The 13763-nt window shown below is 42.8% G+C and overlaps 1 protein-coding gene across 7 annotated transcripts in view; it reads right to left on the bottom strand.

Annotated features, from left to right (window-relative positions):
- The window catches only part of RUFY2 (RUN and FYVE domain containing 2), a 69294-nt gene that overhangs the window by 17605 nt on the left and 37926 nt on the right, over window positions 1–13763 (bottom strand). For all 7 annotated transcript variants that reach the window (XM_090057002.1, XM_090057004.1, XM_090057001.1 and 4 more), the window contains 4 exons: window positions 10735–10864; window positions 6207–6301; window positions 1883–1931; window positions 114–191 (listed from right to left, as the gene is read on the bottom strand). In XM_090057002.1, the coding sequence (XP_089913128.1) occupies window positions 114–191; window positions 1883–1931; window positions 6207–6301; window positions 10735–10864 (352 nt within the window). The remainder of the gene's footprint in view (window positions 1–113; window positions 192–1882; window positions 1932–6206; window positions 6302–10734; window positions 10865–13763) is intronic.

Consider the following 13763-nt stretch of genomic DNA (forward strand, 5'->3'; position numbering starts at 1 on the left):
ACTGCATTTGATTTCTGGCTGAGACTGTGCTGCACCTCTAAGGACACTAAATTTAATGTTCATTTCATGTCACTTTTAAAGAATGGGAATTGATATTTCTTTCCCAAACTTACCTTCCTTTTAGAAAGAGAAAATTCTGTTTCACATAATTTGCAATGCGTAGCTTCTTTATCTTTCAGCCAGACTTGCCCCTGGAGTTGGGAGAAAACAAGTTTTTAGATATCAGTTAGAGATAAGTATACATGATACAAGCAAACTTTGCATTGCAGTGGATAAGAGTCCTCAAGATAAGCATAATTAATTATTTATGTGGCTGTGCCTTGTGACCCTAATAGATATTGGTGCCACATTATGATAGACACTGCCTGAACAAATTGAAAGAGAAAGAAATTGCTCCAAAAGACCTTGCACTGCCTAAATTTGCAAGACAGACAAAGGGGATGAAAGAGGAAAGAAGCAGTGACTTTTTAAGACTGCAAAGATTGCTAGAAACAGGGCTGGGAACAGGAGAGAGAGCTCCCAGACCCATTCCAGCAGACCAGAATAGCTATCACATCCTTTAGACAGGTAAGAAGGATAGCAGCATTAAGCTGCTTCAATTTCTTTTTGGTCAAATGAACGATGAATATGTCCTCTCTTTGCCTCAGAAGAGGACAAGTATAATCTTTCTGAGAGCATTTCACCCAAGTGGTTGTGTTATCATAATAATTATTTGTATTGTAGTAGTGCTTAGGAGCCCCAGGTCAAGGAGCAGAACTGCTATACAAAGAAAACGTTGCTCTCCACAGGGTTGCCATAAAAAAATAAAAATAAAACAGCCTCAAAATGCCTCTCTGTGATGTCTGTAAGAAAAGTTGAGCTATCCATAAAAAGCAAAGAAACACTGAGCTCAGTTTGAGATCACTGTTGGAAAGAGGCTAGATTCAAATGTTGATGCTGGGCAGAGCAGAGTATCATTACCTGGTATCTAAGTGGGAGCACTGCTCAGAGCCCTGCTATGAACTGTCTGTCAGGGCTTTCTGGCCCAATGGAGCATCTGTAGTTCTTTCTACCCTCCCACCCTGACAGGGACAAAGCTGTGGGGCTGGAGCGATAGAGGGAAGAGGTGGCAGGTGGGATCTGTGCTAGGACAGGGGAAACAGGATCAGGCTGAGGTTGCGGCATGGCTCGGGGTACAGCCAGGCGAGTCAGTAGGACCCTGGGGAAAGGAGGGCAGCATAGTGTAAAACCATTGCTGCAGTCATGCAGGGTTGCCAACCTAAAACTATTTTCTTTTTTTTTTTTCCTAAAGTAAAAGCATGTCAGCAAAAAGTTTTGTTGATAGTAAAGTTTTAGAACTGTCAGTAAAACAAAAAAAAGTTTGGGGTTGGCAACTCTGGATCTCCACCACAAAAAGCTTCAGTGGTAAACACCCATTATGGTTTCCCACTTCTAAAACTTAAGAAGCTCCAGGAATGTTTCACTAAGTTTATTTATAAAAATGTTTACATCACTCCTATTATAATTAAATCCATATTGATCATAGCCCACGGAATAAATTTAATTATAATACAGCTTAAAACTAAATAATCTGTACAAAATTTTAATTAGATTTTTAACATGATTTAAACTAAGAAAATGATTTCATATAACGATATACCTTTTTTGACCAAAAAAGACCTAGCATACCTTTTGGTAGCAAGTTACAAATAAACATCAAGGGGCTATAGCAACAGTCCATACAAAATCAATCAGAAGCAACTGTACACCTGTCTCTCACTGGAAGCTAAGAACATACAAATTACAATCTGTCATATGCCATCATTTTTGGAGAAAAATCTACTGTTGTGCATTTTAAAAGAAAAATAAAAAACAGCCTTTATATGCCCCAAAACTTACTAACCTGCAATGCTTTGTTGGCTTCTTTTATATCTTCTATTTTAAGCTTGGCTCTAAAGAGATTACAAGATTATACATACATTAGATATTTATTGGGCACAGTTAACTGCAGCACATTGTTAACACACTTTAAAGAACTGCAAACTTTAAGAACTTTAAAGGCACATTATGATTAACCTCTAGTTGATAATTTATGTTTCATAGTTTCATAGTAGCTAGAGTCGGAAGGGACCTAGGTAGATCATCTAGTCCGACCCCCTGCCTTGGCAGGAAAGAGCACCGGGGTCAGATGACCCCGGCAAGGTGCTCATCTAACTTCCTTTTAAAAATCCCCAGGCTAGGAGCCTGCACCACTTCCCCTGGAAGCCGGTTCCAGGCCCTAGCCGCCCTGACTGTGAAGTAGCGCCTCCTAATATCTAATCTAAACTTACCCTCCGCCAGCTTGTGACCGTTATTCCTGGTCACTCCTGGCAGCGCACGGGGGAACAGGGACTCCCCCAATACCCGCTGATCCCCCCTGACCAGTTTGTAGCAGGCCACAAGGTCCCCCCTTAACCTTCTCTTGTGGAGGCTAAACAGGTTCAGGTCCCGTAGCCTCTCCTCATAAGGCCTGCCCTGCTGACCCCTGATCATACGAGTGGCCCTCCTCTGGACTCTTTCCATATCGTCCACGTCCCTCTTGAAGTGTGGCGCCCAGAACTGGACGCAGTACTCCAGCTGCGGCCTGACCAGTGCCGCATAGAGGGGGAGGATCACCTCCCTGGACCTGCTCGAGATGCATCTGTGGATGCATGACAGGGTACGGTTGGCCTTCTTGACTGCCTCCCCACACTGCCGGCCCATGTTCATCGTGGAGTCAATGACGACTCCAAGATCCTTTTCCGTCTCCGTGCTGGCAAGAGGGGAGTTCCCCAACCTGTAAGTGTGGTGCCGGTTCTTCCTCCCCATGTGCAACACCTTGCACTTATCAGTGTTAAACCCCATCCTATTCTCATCCGCCCACCGTTGCAACCTGTCAAGGTCAGCTTGTAGCCTATTGCACCCTTCTAGTGCACCCACATCCCCCCACATCTTAGTGTGATCAGCAAACTTGAACAGGGTGCTTTCTACCCCCTCATCCAAGTCACTGATGAAGATGTTGAACAGTGCGGGCCCGAGGACCGAGCCCTGAGGAACCCCACTGCCCACGTCCTTCCAGGTCGAGAAGAACCCATCCACTACCACCCTCTGGGTGCGGCCCTCCAACCAGTTAGCGACCCATTTGACTGTGTGGGCATCAACACCACAGTCTCCCAGCTTTTTGATGAGGACAGGGTGAGAGACAGTGTCGAAAGCCTTCCAGAAGTCCAGAAAGACTACATCCACAGCAACCCCTGCGTCTAATGATTTGGTGACCTGATCGTAAAAGGCCACCAGGTTGGTCTGACAAGACCTGCCACTGATGAACCCATGTTGGTTGCCCCTGAGCATGCATTCCCCCGGAAGGCCCTCCTGGATGTGTGCCAGGATAATTTTTTCAAAGAGCTTACCCGGGATTGAGGTAAGACTAACTGGCCTGTAATTTCCCGGGTCCTCTTTTTTTCCCTTTTTGAAGATAGGGACCACATTGGCCCTCTTCCAGTCCTCCGGCACCTCACCAGAGCACCACGAGTGCTCATAGAGCCGCGCCAGGGGTCCCGCAATGACCTCGGCCAGTTCCTGTAGAACCCTAGGGTGAAGATCGTCCGGACCAGCGGACTTGAACACGTCCAGCCTCTCCAGAAGTACCCTAACTCCTCGCTAACCCCTGGCCCAGGCGTGTCTCTCCCGGGGCCCGAGGGGGGCCCAGCAGGGAGGTGGCTGAACTGGTCCCTACTTAGGAAGACAGAGGCAAAGAAATCGTTAAATATGTTAGCTTTGTCATCTGGCGTGACGACTAAGTTGCCCATCGTGTCCTGCAGGGGCCCCACATTACCCGGGACCCTCTTTTTACCCCCTATGTATTTGAAGAAGGACTTCTTATTGTCCTTAATCCGGGAAGCTAGTCCTATCTCCATCTCTGCCTTGGCCTTCCTGACTGCCCCCCTACATCCTCGGGCGACTGTAACATAGTCCTTCTTGGTGATGACCCCATCCCTCCATTGGGTGTATGTTGTGGGAAGAGTCAGAAAGCCCAATCAAGACCAAGGCCCCGTTCTGCTCCACACCTTACAGACAGAATCTTCCCCCAAAGGCATTGTGATCTTTTTAAATTATGGCAATATGTTTAGGATTTGTCAGGACCAGGGAAATTTGAACAAATATCACTACATCTACATGGAAGTCTTGTTGCCGACATACAACACATGTAGAAACTCAGGTCTAGAACTACGAGACTTAAATCTCACTAGTGCAGGCACTGTGTTAAACAGTTGCAGACCATCTATACAGTGAACAGTGACACAGGTCCAATACCACTGAGTGCATCTACACATGCCATTGATTAAGGCAATGTGACAAACTCTGGCACAGTTTGCACTGGAATTTATCACAGCACCTTAATGACATGTAGATGCTCAAACTGCTGTGGTCTAGGGCATGCGTGAAGATGCTACGCTCAGAACCATGGCAGTTTGAGCCAGTGTGGAGCAGCCTCAGGCTGGCAGAGGACTCAGAGGGGTCAGTCCCACGCTGTGGGTGCCGGCAACAGGATGGTTGAGGCACGAGGGTCATAAAGTGCAGGAATGGGCAACCGGTAACCCCTGCACTTCTGCACCCTCTTGCCCCAGCCAGCCCCAGTCACTGTCTACATGTCTGCTTTGGTGCAGTAACTGTGCCGTAAGATAGTACTGTCCCTGACAGAACTATCTTAGGGTGCAGTTAATTAATCTTCTGCACCCTAATACTGGCGCACATGTAGATGGTGATGCTTTACTGCAGAGCTAATTAGTCAACTCTGCAGTAAGGTGCACATGTAAATACACTCATTAGTACAAATGGGACTAAAGGCTATGAAACTACTCTGCTTGTATAACATGTAAACATGGCTGCATTACTCATGGCAGAACTATTTATAAGAGAAACTTCTCCTTAAAAGAGTAAACAGAAAAACTCAAGAGATGGTGCAAGGACAATTTGTGGCACATCTACCAAAAAGGTTAGCCTCGTCTGCATTAGGTGATGGTACATATGCTAAGTGTGCTGGCAGAGCTGGACCTAACTAGGAACATTTGTACAGAGCAGGAGTCAGCAACATTTTTTGGCCGATGCACCGAAAACAGCTCAAGTTTGACCCATGCCCTCAACTTGGCATGCCAAAGGCAGATGGCAGAGGAGCTGCAAGGGGCACAATCCTCACTGCCGGCAGCAGGTTCACGTGCACCTCTAGGCAGACAGTAGGGATGGGACTGGGGTTGCACTGCCCCAGCTCCTTTCCTGCCATGTGCTCCAAGGTGGGTGTGCAACCGTTGCCATCGCAGAGCCAGTGTCAGGGCTCCAAACATGAGTGCAGCTACTGGCACCCTTTCTGCTGCCTGCTGTAGCTGCCCAGAGCCTGAGCTGGCTCTCACAGGTAGCAAGGAGGCTGAAAACAGCTGTACCAGGCTCCAGCTCGGTTCCATGACAGTGACAGCTGCACATGCACCTCAGGGCACATGGCCAGTAAGGGGCCTGGGGCAGCACAACCCCTCCCCTGCCATCTACCCCAAGACATGTGTGCAGCTGCCACAGAGCCAGGTAGAGCCTGGTGCAGCTATTTGCATGCTGCCAGCAAACTGCTGGCCTGGGCTCTGGGCAACTGCAGCAGGCAGTTTGGAGGCTGCAAACAGCTGCACCGGGGTCCAGAGCCCCAACACCGACTCTGTGGTGACGGCAGCTAAATGCATGCTTTGGGATGCATGACAGGCAAAGGGCTGGGGTTCCACTGCCCCCAGCCTTCGCAGCCATATGCCCCGAAGCGCACATGCAGCCGCCACCATGGAGCCTGGCCGTGGCTCCAGAGCCCAATGCTACTCTTTGCAACCTCTTGGCTGCCTGCCACATCCAGCCTGGACTCAGGGCAACAGCTGCCTGCCATGGAGCCTGAGCTGCTTGCAGCGGGGCTTGCACCCTCCTCGCCACTTGCTGCAAGCAGTCTAGGGTCCATGGCTGGCAGCAGGTGCCCAGAGCCTGGGCCAGCTGTGACATGCCAAGCCAAATGGCCTTGCGTGCCATACTCTGGCACACATGCCGCTGGTTGCTGGTATAGAGCTTTATTCAAAACAAGTTAGATACCAGTCCGACTTTATATATTCAAGCGGTAGTTGCACAGTTATGTTTCTTAACTGTATCTTAATTTAAAATTACAAAAATCACAAGAAAAAACAAGTTACTCGCTAAGCTTGTAGGCAAGCTCTTGGAGGGCTGCTTCTTGATCCTGACATAACTTCTTCAACTGCTGGTTTTTGTCCTGTAGTTCAAGGAATTCCTTTAAAAATTAAAAGAGTTTTTAAGAAAAAATAAAAAGGAGAAGCACCATCATACTTACAACTTAGAAAGGTGGTGTTAGAAACATACAATCCCCTACTGAATTTCAAGTCAGAAAGGATGATGGAAGGAATGAGTCAGTATTAGTATTCAGTAATTAGTATTAACATTTTGATTTACTCTCAAAACAAAACCCATCAAGAAACCATATGATAGCATAGAGGAACTGCTTAGTTCTCCAAAGGTGTTTTGACTCTGTTCCTGAGCAGGCATTGTTGTGATACTACCACTATATTTTGTGCAACTCTTGAATCAACACCTTATTGCAAAAACATCCAAGGTCCACTGAAGTCAACAGGAAGACTCCTATTGATCTAAGTAGGGCTTTTTGATCAGCCCCAAATTAACAAAGAAGAAATACACCAGAAAACACCTTTCTTGTAATTCTCCAAGATGTCAGAAAAGTAGAATCGGTGGGACAGTAAAGTAGAACAAAAGGATAAGAAATACGACGTTAAAGCAGACTGTTGGCTGTCAACCTTATTGCTGCATAACTTGTACATGAATCTATAACTGCAATTCATCAGGCATCACGTGATGAAGTCAGTTTGGACTCATGAAAGCTTACGCATCTCTGAGTTAGTCAATCTATAGGGTGCATCTCTACCCTGCCTTCTGCAAGTCCTGTAACATTCACATTCATCTATCTTCCTGACTGTTTTCACCTCATCTTCCTTGTAACAGATGATAAAAATCTGTAAAGTAGCTGAAAGTCTTTTTCTTGCCCTACTTAGGTGGCTCTCATCTTAACTGTTTCAGAGGAAAAGCACAATTACTTGGACTGTATGAACTGGAGGTTATCATAAGGAGTAGTAAATACACATTTTCTTTCAAATACATACAGAATTTACTATTTAATAAGGCTGGGAGACTTTTTTTTTTAGTAGAACTAAACATGCAAATCCTGCTACTTAAAAATTTCCCTGCTGTTTCTCTGATTATGAAATAGCTAAGAAATCTTAATTAATTACTACAATAACCACTGAATAGTTTTCTTCTGTAGATTAGTTACAGGTGGTAATTTGAAACCAACCAATATTAATTAGCTGGCTTATTGTAGATCCCTAAAAACATTTTTAAAATGTGTACTATTCCGAACAGTACTTCTCTCATTCCATTTCAACTCCTTAAAAATTGAGCATCTCCCCTTACTGAAGACTGATTCTTCCTTTTCTAAGGCTCCTTTTCTAAAGTTCAAAGAAAGAACAAAGAAATCAAAAAGACTTGAACAACTGAAATTATCTAAAACAATTCTGAATCTGTAGCAAGAATTTGATTTTTTTAAAGTTGTATTTACCAAAAATAAATTGTGAAAGGAGATCAGGATATATGGCAATGCTTCTTATTGCTTACATTAACCATTTAACACCACAGCACAAATATTAAGGTAACTGCTCCCATCTTAGCCAATTTAAAACCAAACTCAGGCAGCTGTCTTTGCAGAAAGAGACCACTGTGTGGAAAGCATGTCACAATATATATATCTGCTCAAGTTAGGAAATAACAGCCTATTAGGAACCTGTGGCTGATAGCAAGTAATAAATACAAACACACACAGAGTAAAATGAGGACACTTAAGTATATATAGAAAGCAGAAAGTTGCATTCTCTGCGACTAATACAAAAAGGGCAGCATGTATAAAAGAAAGAAAGAGGCCATGCTTGAACACTACAGTGATGTGCATAGTACAACGGTGCTCAACCTCCAGCTTGAGGGCCAAATGTGGTCCACAAAGCCATCTCATATGGCCCACAGGATCAGGGAATATGGCAGTGGGGGAGTGGTGGCAATTACTACAGCCACCCTCCTCCCCGTCATATTCCCAGACCCCAAGGCTCACATGCAAGTTAGAGCCAGGGCATGCCCCCGCCCCTCTGCGGGGCCAGTGTGGGGCCAGGCCATGGCCCCTTTTCCCCTGTGGGGCCAGGAAACACTCCCTTCTCCCCAGGGGCTGGACAATGCCCTTTTTCCCCTTATGGAGCCAGGCCCCTTTTCCCTGAGGGGTTGGACCATGCCCCCCTCCCTCTCTGCAGGGCCAGGTCAGGTCCCTTTCCCTCCTACCCCCTTGCCTGCCTGTGGGGGCCAGGTGAACTCCCTTACTCCCTTGTGGAACCAGGCTAAAGTAGAGTTCCCCCCCCCACCAACATAGCCAAATGGTAGCTGCTGTGCTAGCCCTGGGTGCTGGATCAGAACCACCATTGGGCCTGCAGTCAGCCCAGGCACGACCTTGCCCGCTGGGAAAAAAAGTTCAGCACTACTGGCATAGCACATCAGCTTGAATAAAACATAGACAGAGTATTCTCAAAGCTTTAGTACAACTGGCAGAAGAATAAACCAGGAGGAAGACAGAAAGATGATAAAGGATGCTAAGGAACCAGCTAACTAACAGAGCAGAGAACTAACTGGCTTGGCCTCTAGATGCTGCCACACTAAAAAGACAAGGAGAAAGGCACAAACCAGTAACAGAAAGTGAAAGCATCTGTATCTCAGAGTTGCCTCCATAACAAAGTTTTTAACATATATTAAAAAATATCAGGTGTAGTGTTCCACCTAGGCACATTTTATATCATCTACCACTGATTTGCTTTGCTTTGGTTTCTTGACTGCCTACTTTTTTCTTTTAGATATTTTTGTTTTAGTTCTTTACCTACTTCAGCTGCTTCCTAAAGATCATGACCTCTGCTTAGGGGCTAATGAATTCCTGACATGAATAAATATTGGATATTCAGATTCAAGATACAGGCCAGAAAACTGTCAAAACATATTAGTTGCACTACGGAAGCAGCCTGGGGAAAATGTGGTATAATAGGAAAACACTCCTTATTTTTAATGAAGAATCAGAAACGAATGTATTTTTTTCCTTATGCATATATTAACAACCTTTACAGCAGGTGGACACTGACTGCTGTTGGTCCCCAGACTTTACCTGTGGCAGGTTAGGGTGTTATGTCTTGTCATGGTTGATTGTACTTTTGCCAAGAGGTTAGACAATGATTTATTTAGGATGGTCCTGCCTCAGGCAGGAGGACCTAATGTGGTCCCTTCCAGCCCTACTTCTCTAATTCTGTGAGCTTTAAAAAATTTTAAAGCATATTCAATTTAATATTTAGGTTTTTCACAAAAAATATTTTAAAATATAACTTATTAAACTTACTTTAAAGTTTTGTATTTCTGTGAAGAGCCCAAACACTGCAAAAATTAGTTTAAAAGCTCAATGACTATTGCTACATGAAAATATCTACCAACAAGCTGCTATCTTGTCAAACAGAAGACAATGGTCAATCTAAATGTTTGTCCAAGGAAAGGCATTTTACCTCCTACCTTAAATCCCAGGCTATGAAAAACTACCCGAGAATGCCAGATAAACAAAATGGAGCCTTACCCACATATACATTTACAAACTATCCTCACTGAGACTTTTCTTTAAATTTATTGAATGTGGGTATTTACTAATCAAGTTACCTTCTCTATGTGGAAAGTGTTCCTTACACCTATCTCCTCTTGACAAACTAAGAATCAAGCAATTTAATACTATAGTTTATACCAGAGAGTACATTTTAGCTTTTCTGGCCCAAGCAATATAATCCTAAATGTCTCTCAAAGGTATTCTCTCTTCTTGAATCCCGCCACTATTTTTTTTTGACATTTTATGCTGTAAACAATCAATGACAAGCAGACACTGGTCTGAATTGACCCTGCTATATTCTTATGTCACTTTCTGTCTTATACCTAGATTTTAACATCTCTTTACCAAAGATTGCCTCTGCTGTCACCTAGCACACTGGATTACCTGGGTCCATGGTTACCACTCTCACATGCTACAGTAGTAATAACAATTCAACCAATATATGAACAGTTTGTCCATATGTATTTGTTTCATTTGTGTCTAATTAATTCTCTGAAAATAGAAGTCCAGGTATTGAACATGTTGGAGAATTTCCTCATGAATCTTTTAACAGCAGTCTTTCCACTACCTGAATGTGAATATTTGGAATCTATTTTTAACATAAAAATATAGATGATTCTACCTCCACGCCTCTTCCTCTTTTAATTAATTTCCAAGAAAGAACTATACAAATTGGTAATAAGAGATTTTTTAAGCCGGCAATTGTACAAAATTAGAGCAATTACAAAATAACACTCACTGGTCCATATTTGGATTATAGAAAGACAGCATTCAATACCATTCAGAAATAAAAATGTGGGTATCACTCAGTCCTCATTATGAAAAAAAACACAGAATCCTGAACTCATGACATTAAGACAAGGGAGAATGAAATTTTAAATATTTTCATTTAAAATCTGTGTGTATATTCAAAGATCAAAAAATTTACTTTTTAAATGTGAATTGATAAAAACGCCTACTGAACTTACTTTTTTAAGGCTAGTTATTTGTTGTGTCTCTATTCTAAGATGAGAGACTGTTTTTTTTTCCTTTTGAAAATCATCTTCCAATGCTTGTCGCCATTCCTTCTCTATCTTCAAATCTGTTTCCAGCTGAATCCTAGAATTGCAAACAAAAGCCAATCATTTGTGCACTGCATATTTATTTAACAAAATAATTTATTTTCTATTATTTTATGTTTCACTATCAGTCCAGCAGACAATAGCAATTTGCTACTTTTACTTGTTTACAAGTTAATTATTTGTAGGTTTTTCTGATGTGATATTTGGGAATAGTATTTCTAAAACATCATACACAAATGTAATAAAAATGTAAGAAAATAAGAAGTTTGTATTAAGATTTCTAGAATTTAATATAATTGGAAGAACTCTCTGTTCCAATTAATATACTGCCCTTCTTATTAAGAAACACACACAAATAAACTTCCCATTTAACTTAATTATTACATGGGGGGTTATAATATATCCTTTATGCAACAGAATATGAGGGATAAACGAATCTGTACTGCTCATCATATTATTTTTATTATTAAAAAATATGGCAATGAAGACTGGAAAGTCTTACAGGAAAGTGGGGCAGTACTAGGAATAAATATTACAGGCAGTCCTTGATTTGCAACATTTTGAGTTGCAAGCGAGAAACATTGTAACATTTATAAATTGACACCTTGTTTCAAATTTCTAACCTCAGTTTCAACTTTATAACACCACACCAGCCAACAAGTTCGTTGCATCTCCCATCTCCCTGGAGAACATCTGTCCAAACTTCCTTGGACACTTTCTTTAAGAAAGCAAACAAGACTCCAGAAAAACCTGCAGCCAGGAATCTTGAGAAGACTCCAGCCAAGAACCCTTCAAAAAGTCCAACTAAGAGCCCTTCAAAAAGTCCAGCAAAGTCACCTCAGAGGAGTCCTTCCAAATCAGTATGCTTGCTATTTACAACATAAATACATTAATGTAGCTATGTTACTCATCTATAATTGATTGAGTACAAAATGCTGGTTTATTTTTGCTGAAAATAGGGTATTGAACCTTGGTTCAGGAACTAATCCCCCATTTATAACATTGTCTCCTATGGGAATATCAGTTCTGAGTTGCAATGTTTTCAGGATGCAGTTTTCAGGAACCAATTATGTCCTAAGTCCAAGGACTGCCTGTATACTTCTAGCACGCCGGTTGACAACCTTTAAGAATGGCAAGCTGCTGCTCAAAACCCAGCTGCTGCCACAGGCCACGAATCCCCTCCACAACACCGCAGCACTACCTCCCTGCTTTGGGCTGAGGGATGTCTCTCATGTCCCCCTGATATAGACTCTGCTTACCCTCACCACCAAGTGCTGCCAATTTCTGGTCACCAAAGGTGATGAGGAGCAATGAATTTTGCAGCAAGGGTAAGCAGCAACTGCAGTAGTGCCCCTGCCACCATGTGCCACTGATCCCCCTATGCCACATGCTGCCAAAGGCCACATTCAATCTCTTCTGGAAGCCAGGTTCAGCTGGTAGGCCTTAGGTTGCTAACCCAGTTTCTAGAGTATCTTGAATATGATATAGGCTACATCTAGACAGTCAGCTGTACTCCAGCATGATTTTTCAGGTAGATTAATTCCTAAATGAGAAGCAGTATAGTTGGTAGGCTAATGGCATGCAGGCACTGTCACTCGGTAGTGACATTTACCCAGCCTGAAACCCCTTCTGGACATTGCTATAAAAGTTTTCAATTTAGGAAGCACACCACCTGGAATAGTGCAGCATGACAGAAGACACCATTCTTGAGTATATTAACTTTACAGTACAGACCTGGCTTCAAAAGATTCTAAATTATTTGATTTTACTGAAATTTCACCAAAACTGATGCGAGATACAAAGACGGATCCGGTTTATACTAATTACAGCTTCTGGATTCCTTTTAAAGGAAATAAGGGACAATCAAATGCATACACTGTTGCTGTAATTCTGCCATCTTCTATACAGTACAAAGAATCAATCCTTAAAAAGCACAGAAAATGCTAACTGAAGATAAGAACAAATTTCTGATTCTTCTGAGTCTAAATCCCATTATACATACAATGAAGGAAGAAAAATTCCAACTAATTTTGTAAATATTTGCAATCTGACATGCATCTATATTGATTTTGTCACAGAAGAGCTGACAACCATTTTTAAAGGAAAGACATTTTAGCCCCTTAACCATAGCATCTTGTTTACTGGAAAAGATCAGAAATGAACCTATCCTTTTGGATTCTGAACTGCAGATCTGTGACCCTGAGGCTTGAACTACTCTTTTTCAAAAAAACCTGTTATGCCAACTATGCAAGTAAAGTGAACATTTGTCATGATGGCTGAACTAGTATTAATATTCAGTTTCATGGAAGAGTTCTGTGGTCATCACCTCCTTCTCATGTCCTGTCACCATGTTCCAATGTAGTCAGAAATGGTCACATATTATTGCTCAATCTGTAGCCTTAGCAAGGTCCTCATTGGTGCATGGTTCTCCCATACATGGGCAGGCCAGTAGGTCTTCTATGGCTTCACAGTTTTCATAGTTTCATGGTCTAATGTTTACCCAACATTCCATACGTGGTGTTTGAATCAGAGTATCCACACAGTTGCATATTAACTTTAGTCTTACCATGCCCTGTTTGGAGGCAGTTCAAGCTTCTCCATATTGGCCAATCAAATCAAGCTCTGTGCCTGCAGGGATATGTTCGGAAGTTTTGATATTCATCCTAACTTCCTCCTGGGTCATCTCTAGTTGTGACTGCCACATTTTTTTTTTTCATGTCGTTGTCATTGTTTCACCCAGGGGCTGCATTGTAGAAAAGAAACCTTTCTGTGCTTTTAGTCTATTGGGAGTCAAAATATGGCCATGCAGTGGGGGTCCTCTTAACTTAAATCTGCTGAGTGCATTCTATTTAGCTTGCTACTGCTCTCTCCATGTCTAATGAGGTGATTCCAGCAAATAAGTGGAGACTATTAACATCAGTTGGTTTAGGACATCC

Source organism: Crocodylus siamensis, chromosome 7 (genome assembly GCF_052110815.1).
Source record: "Crocodylus siamensis isolate JL-2025a chromosome 7, ASM5211081v1, whole genome shotgun sequence".
In the NCBI taxonomy this organism is placed as follows: Eukaryota; Metazoa; Chordata; order Crocodylia; family Crocodylidae; genus Crocodylus; species Crocodylus siamensis.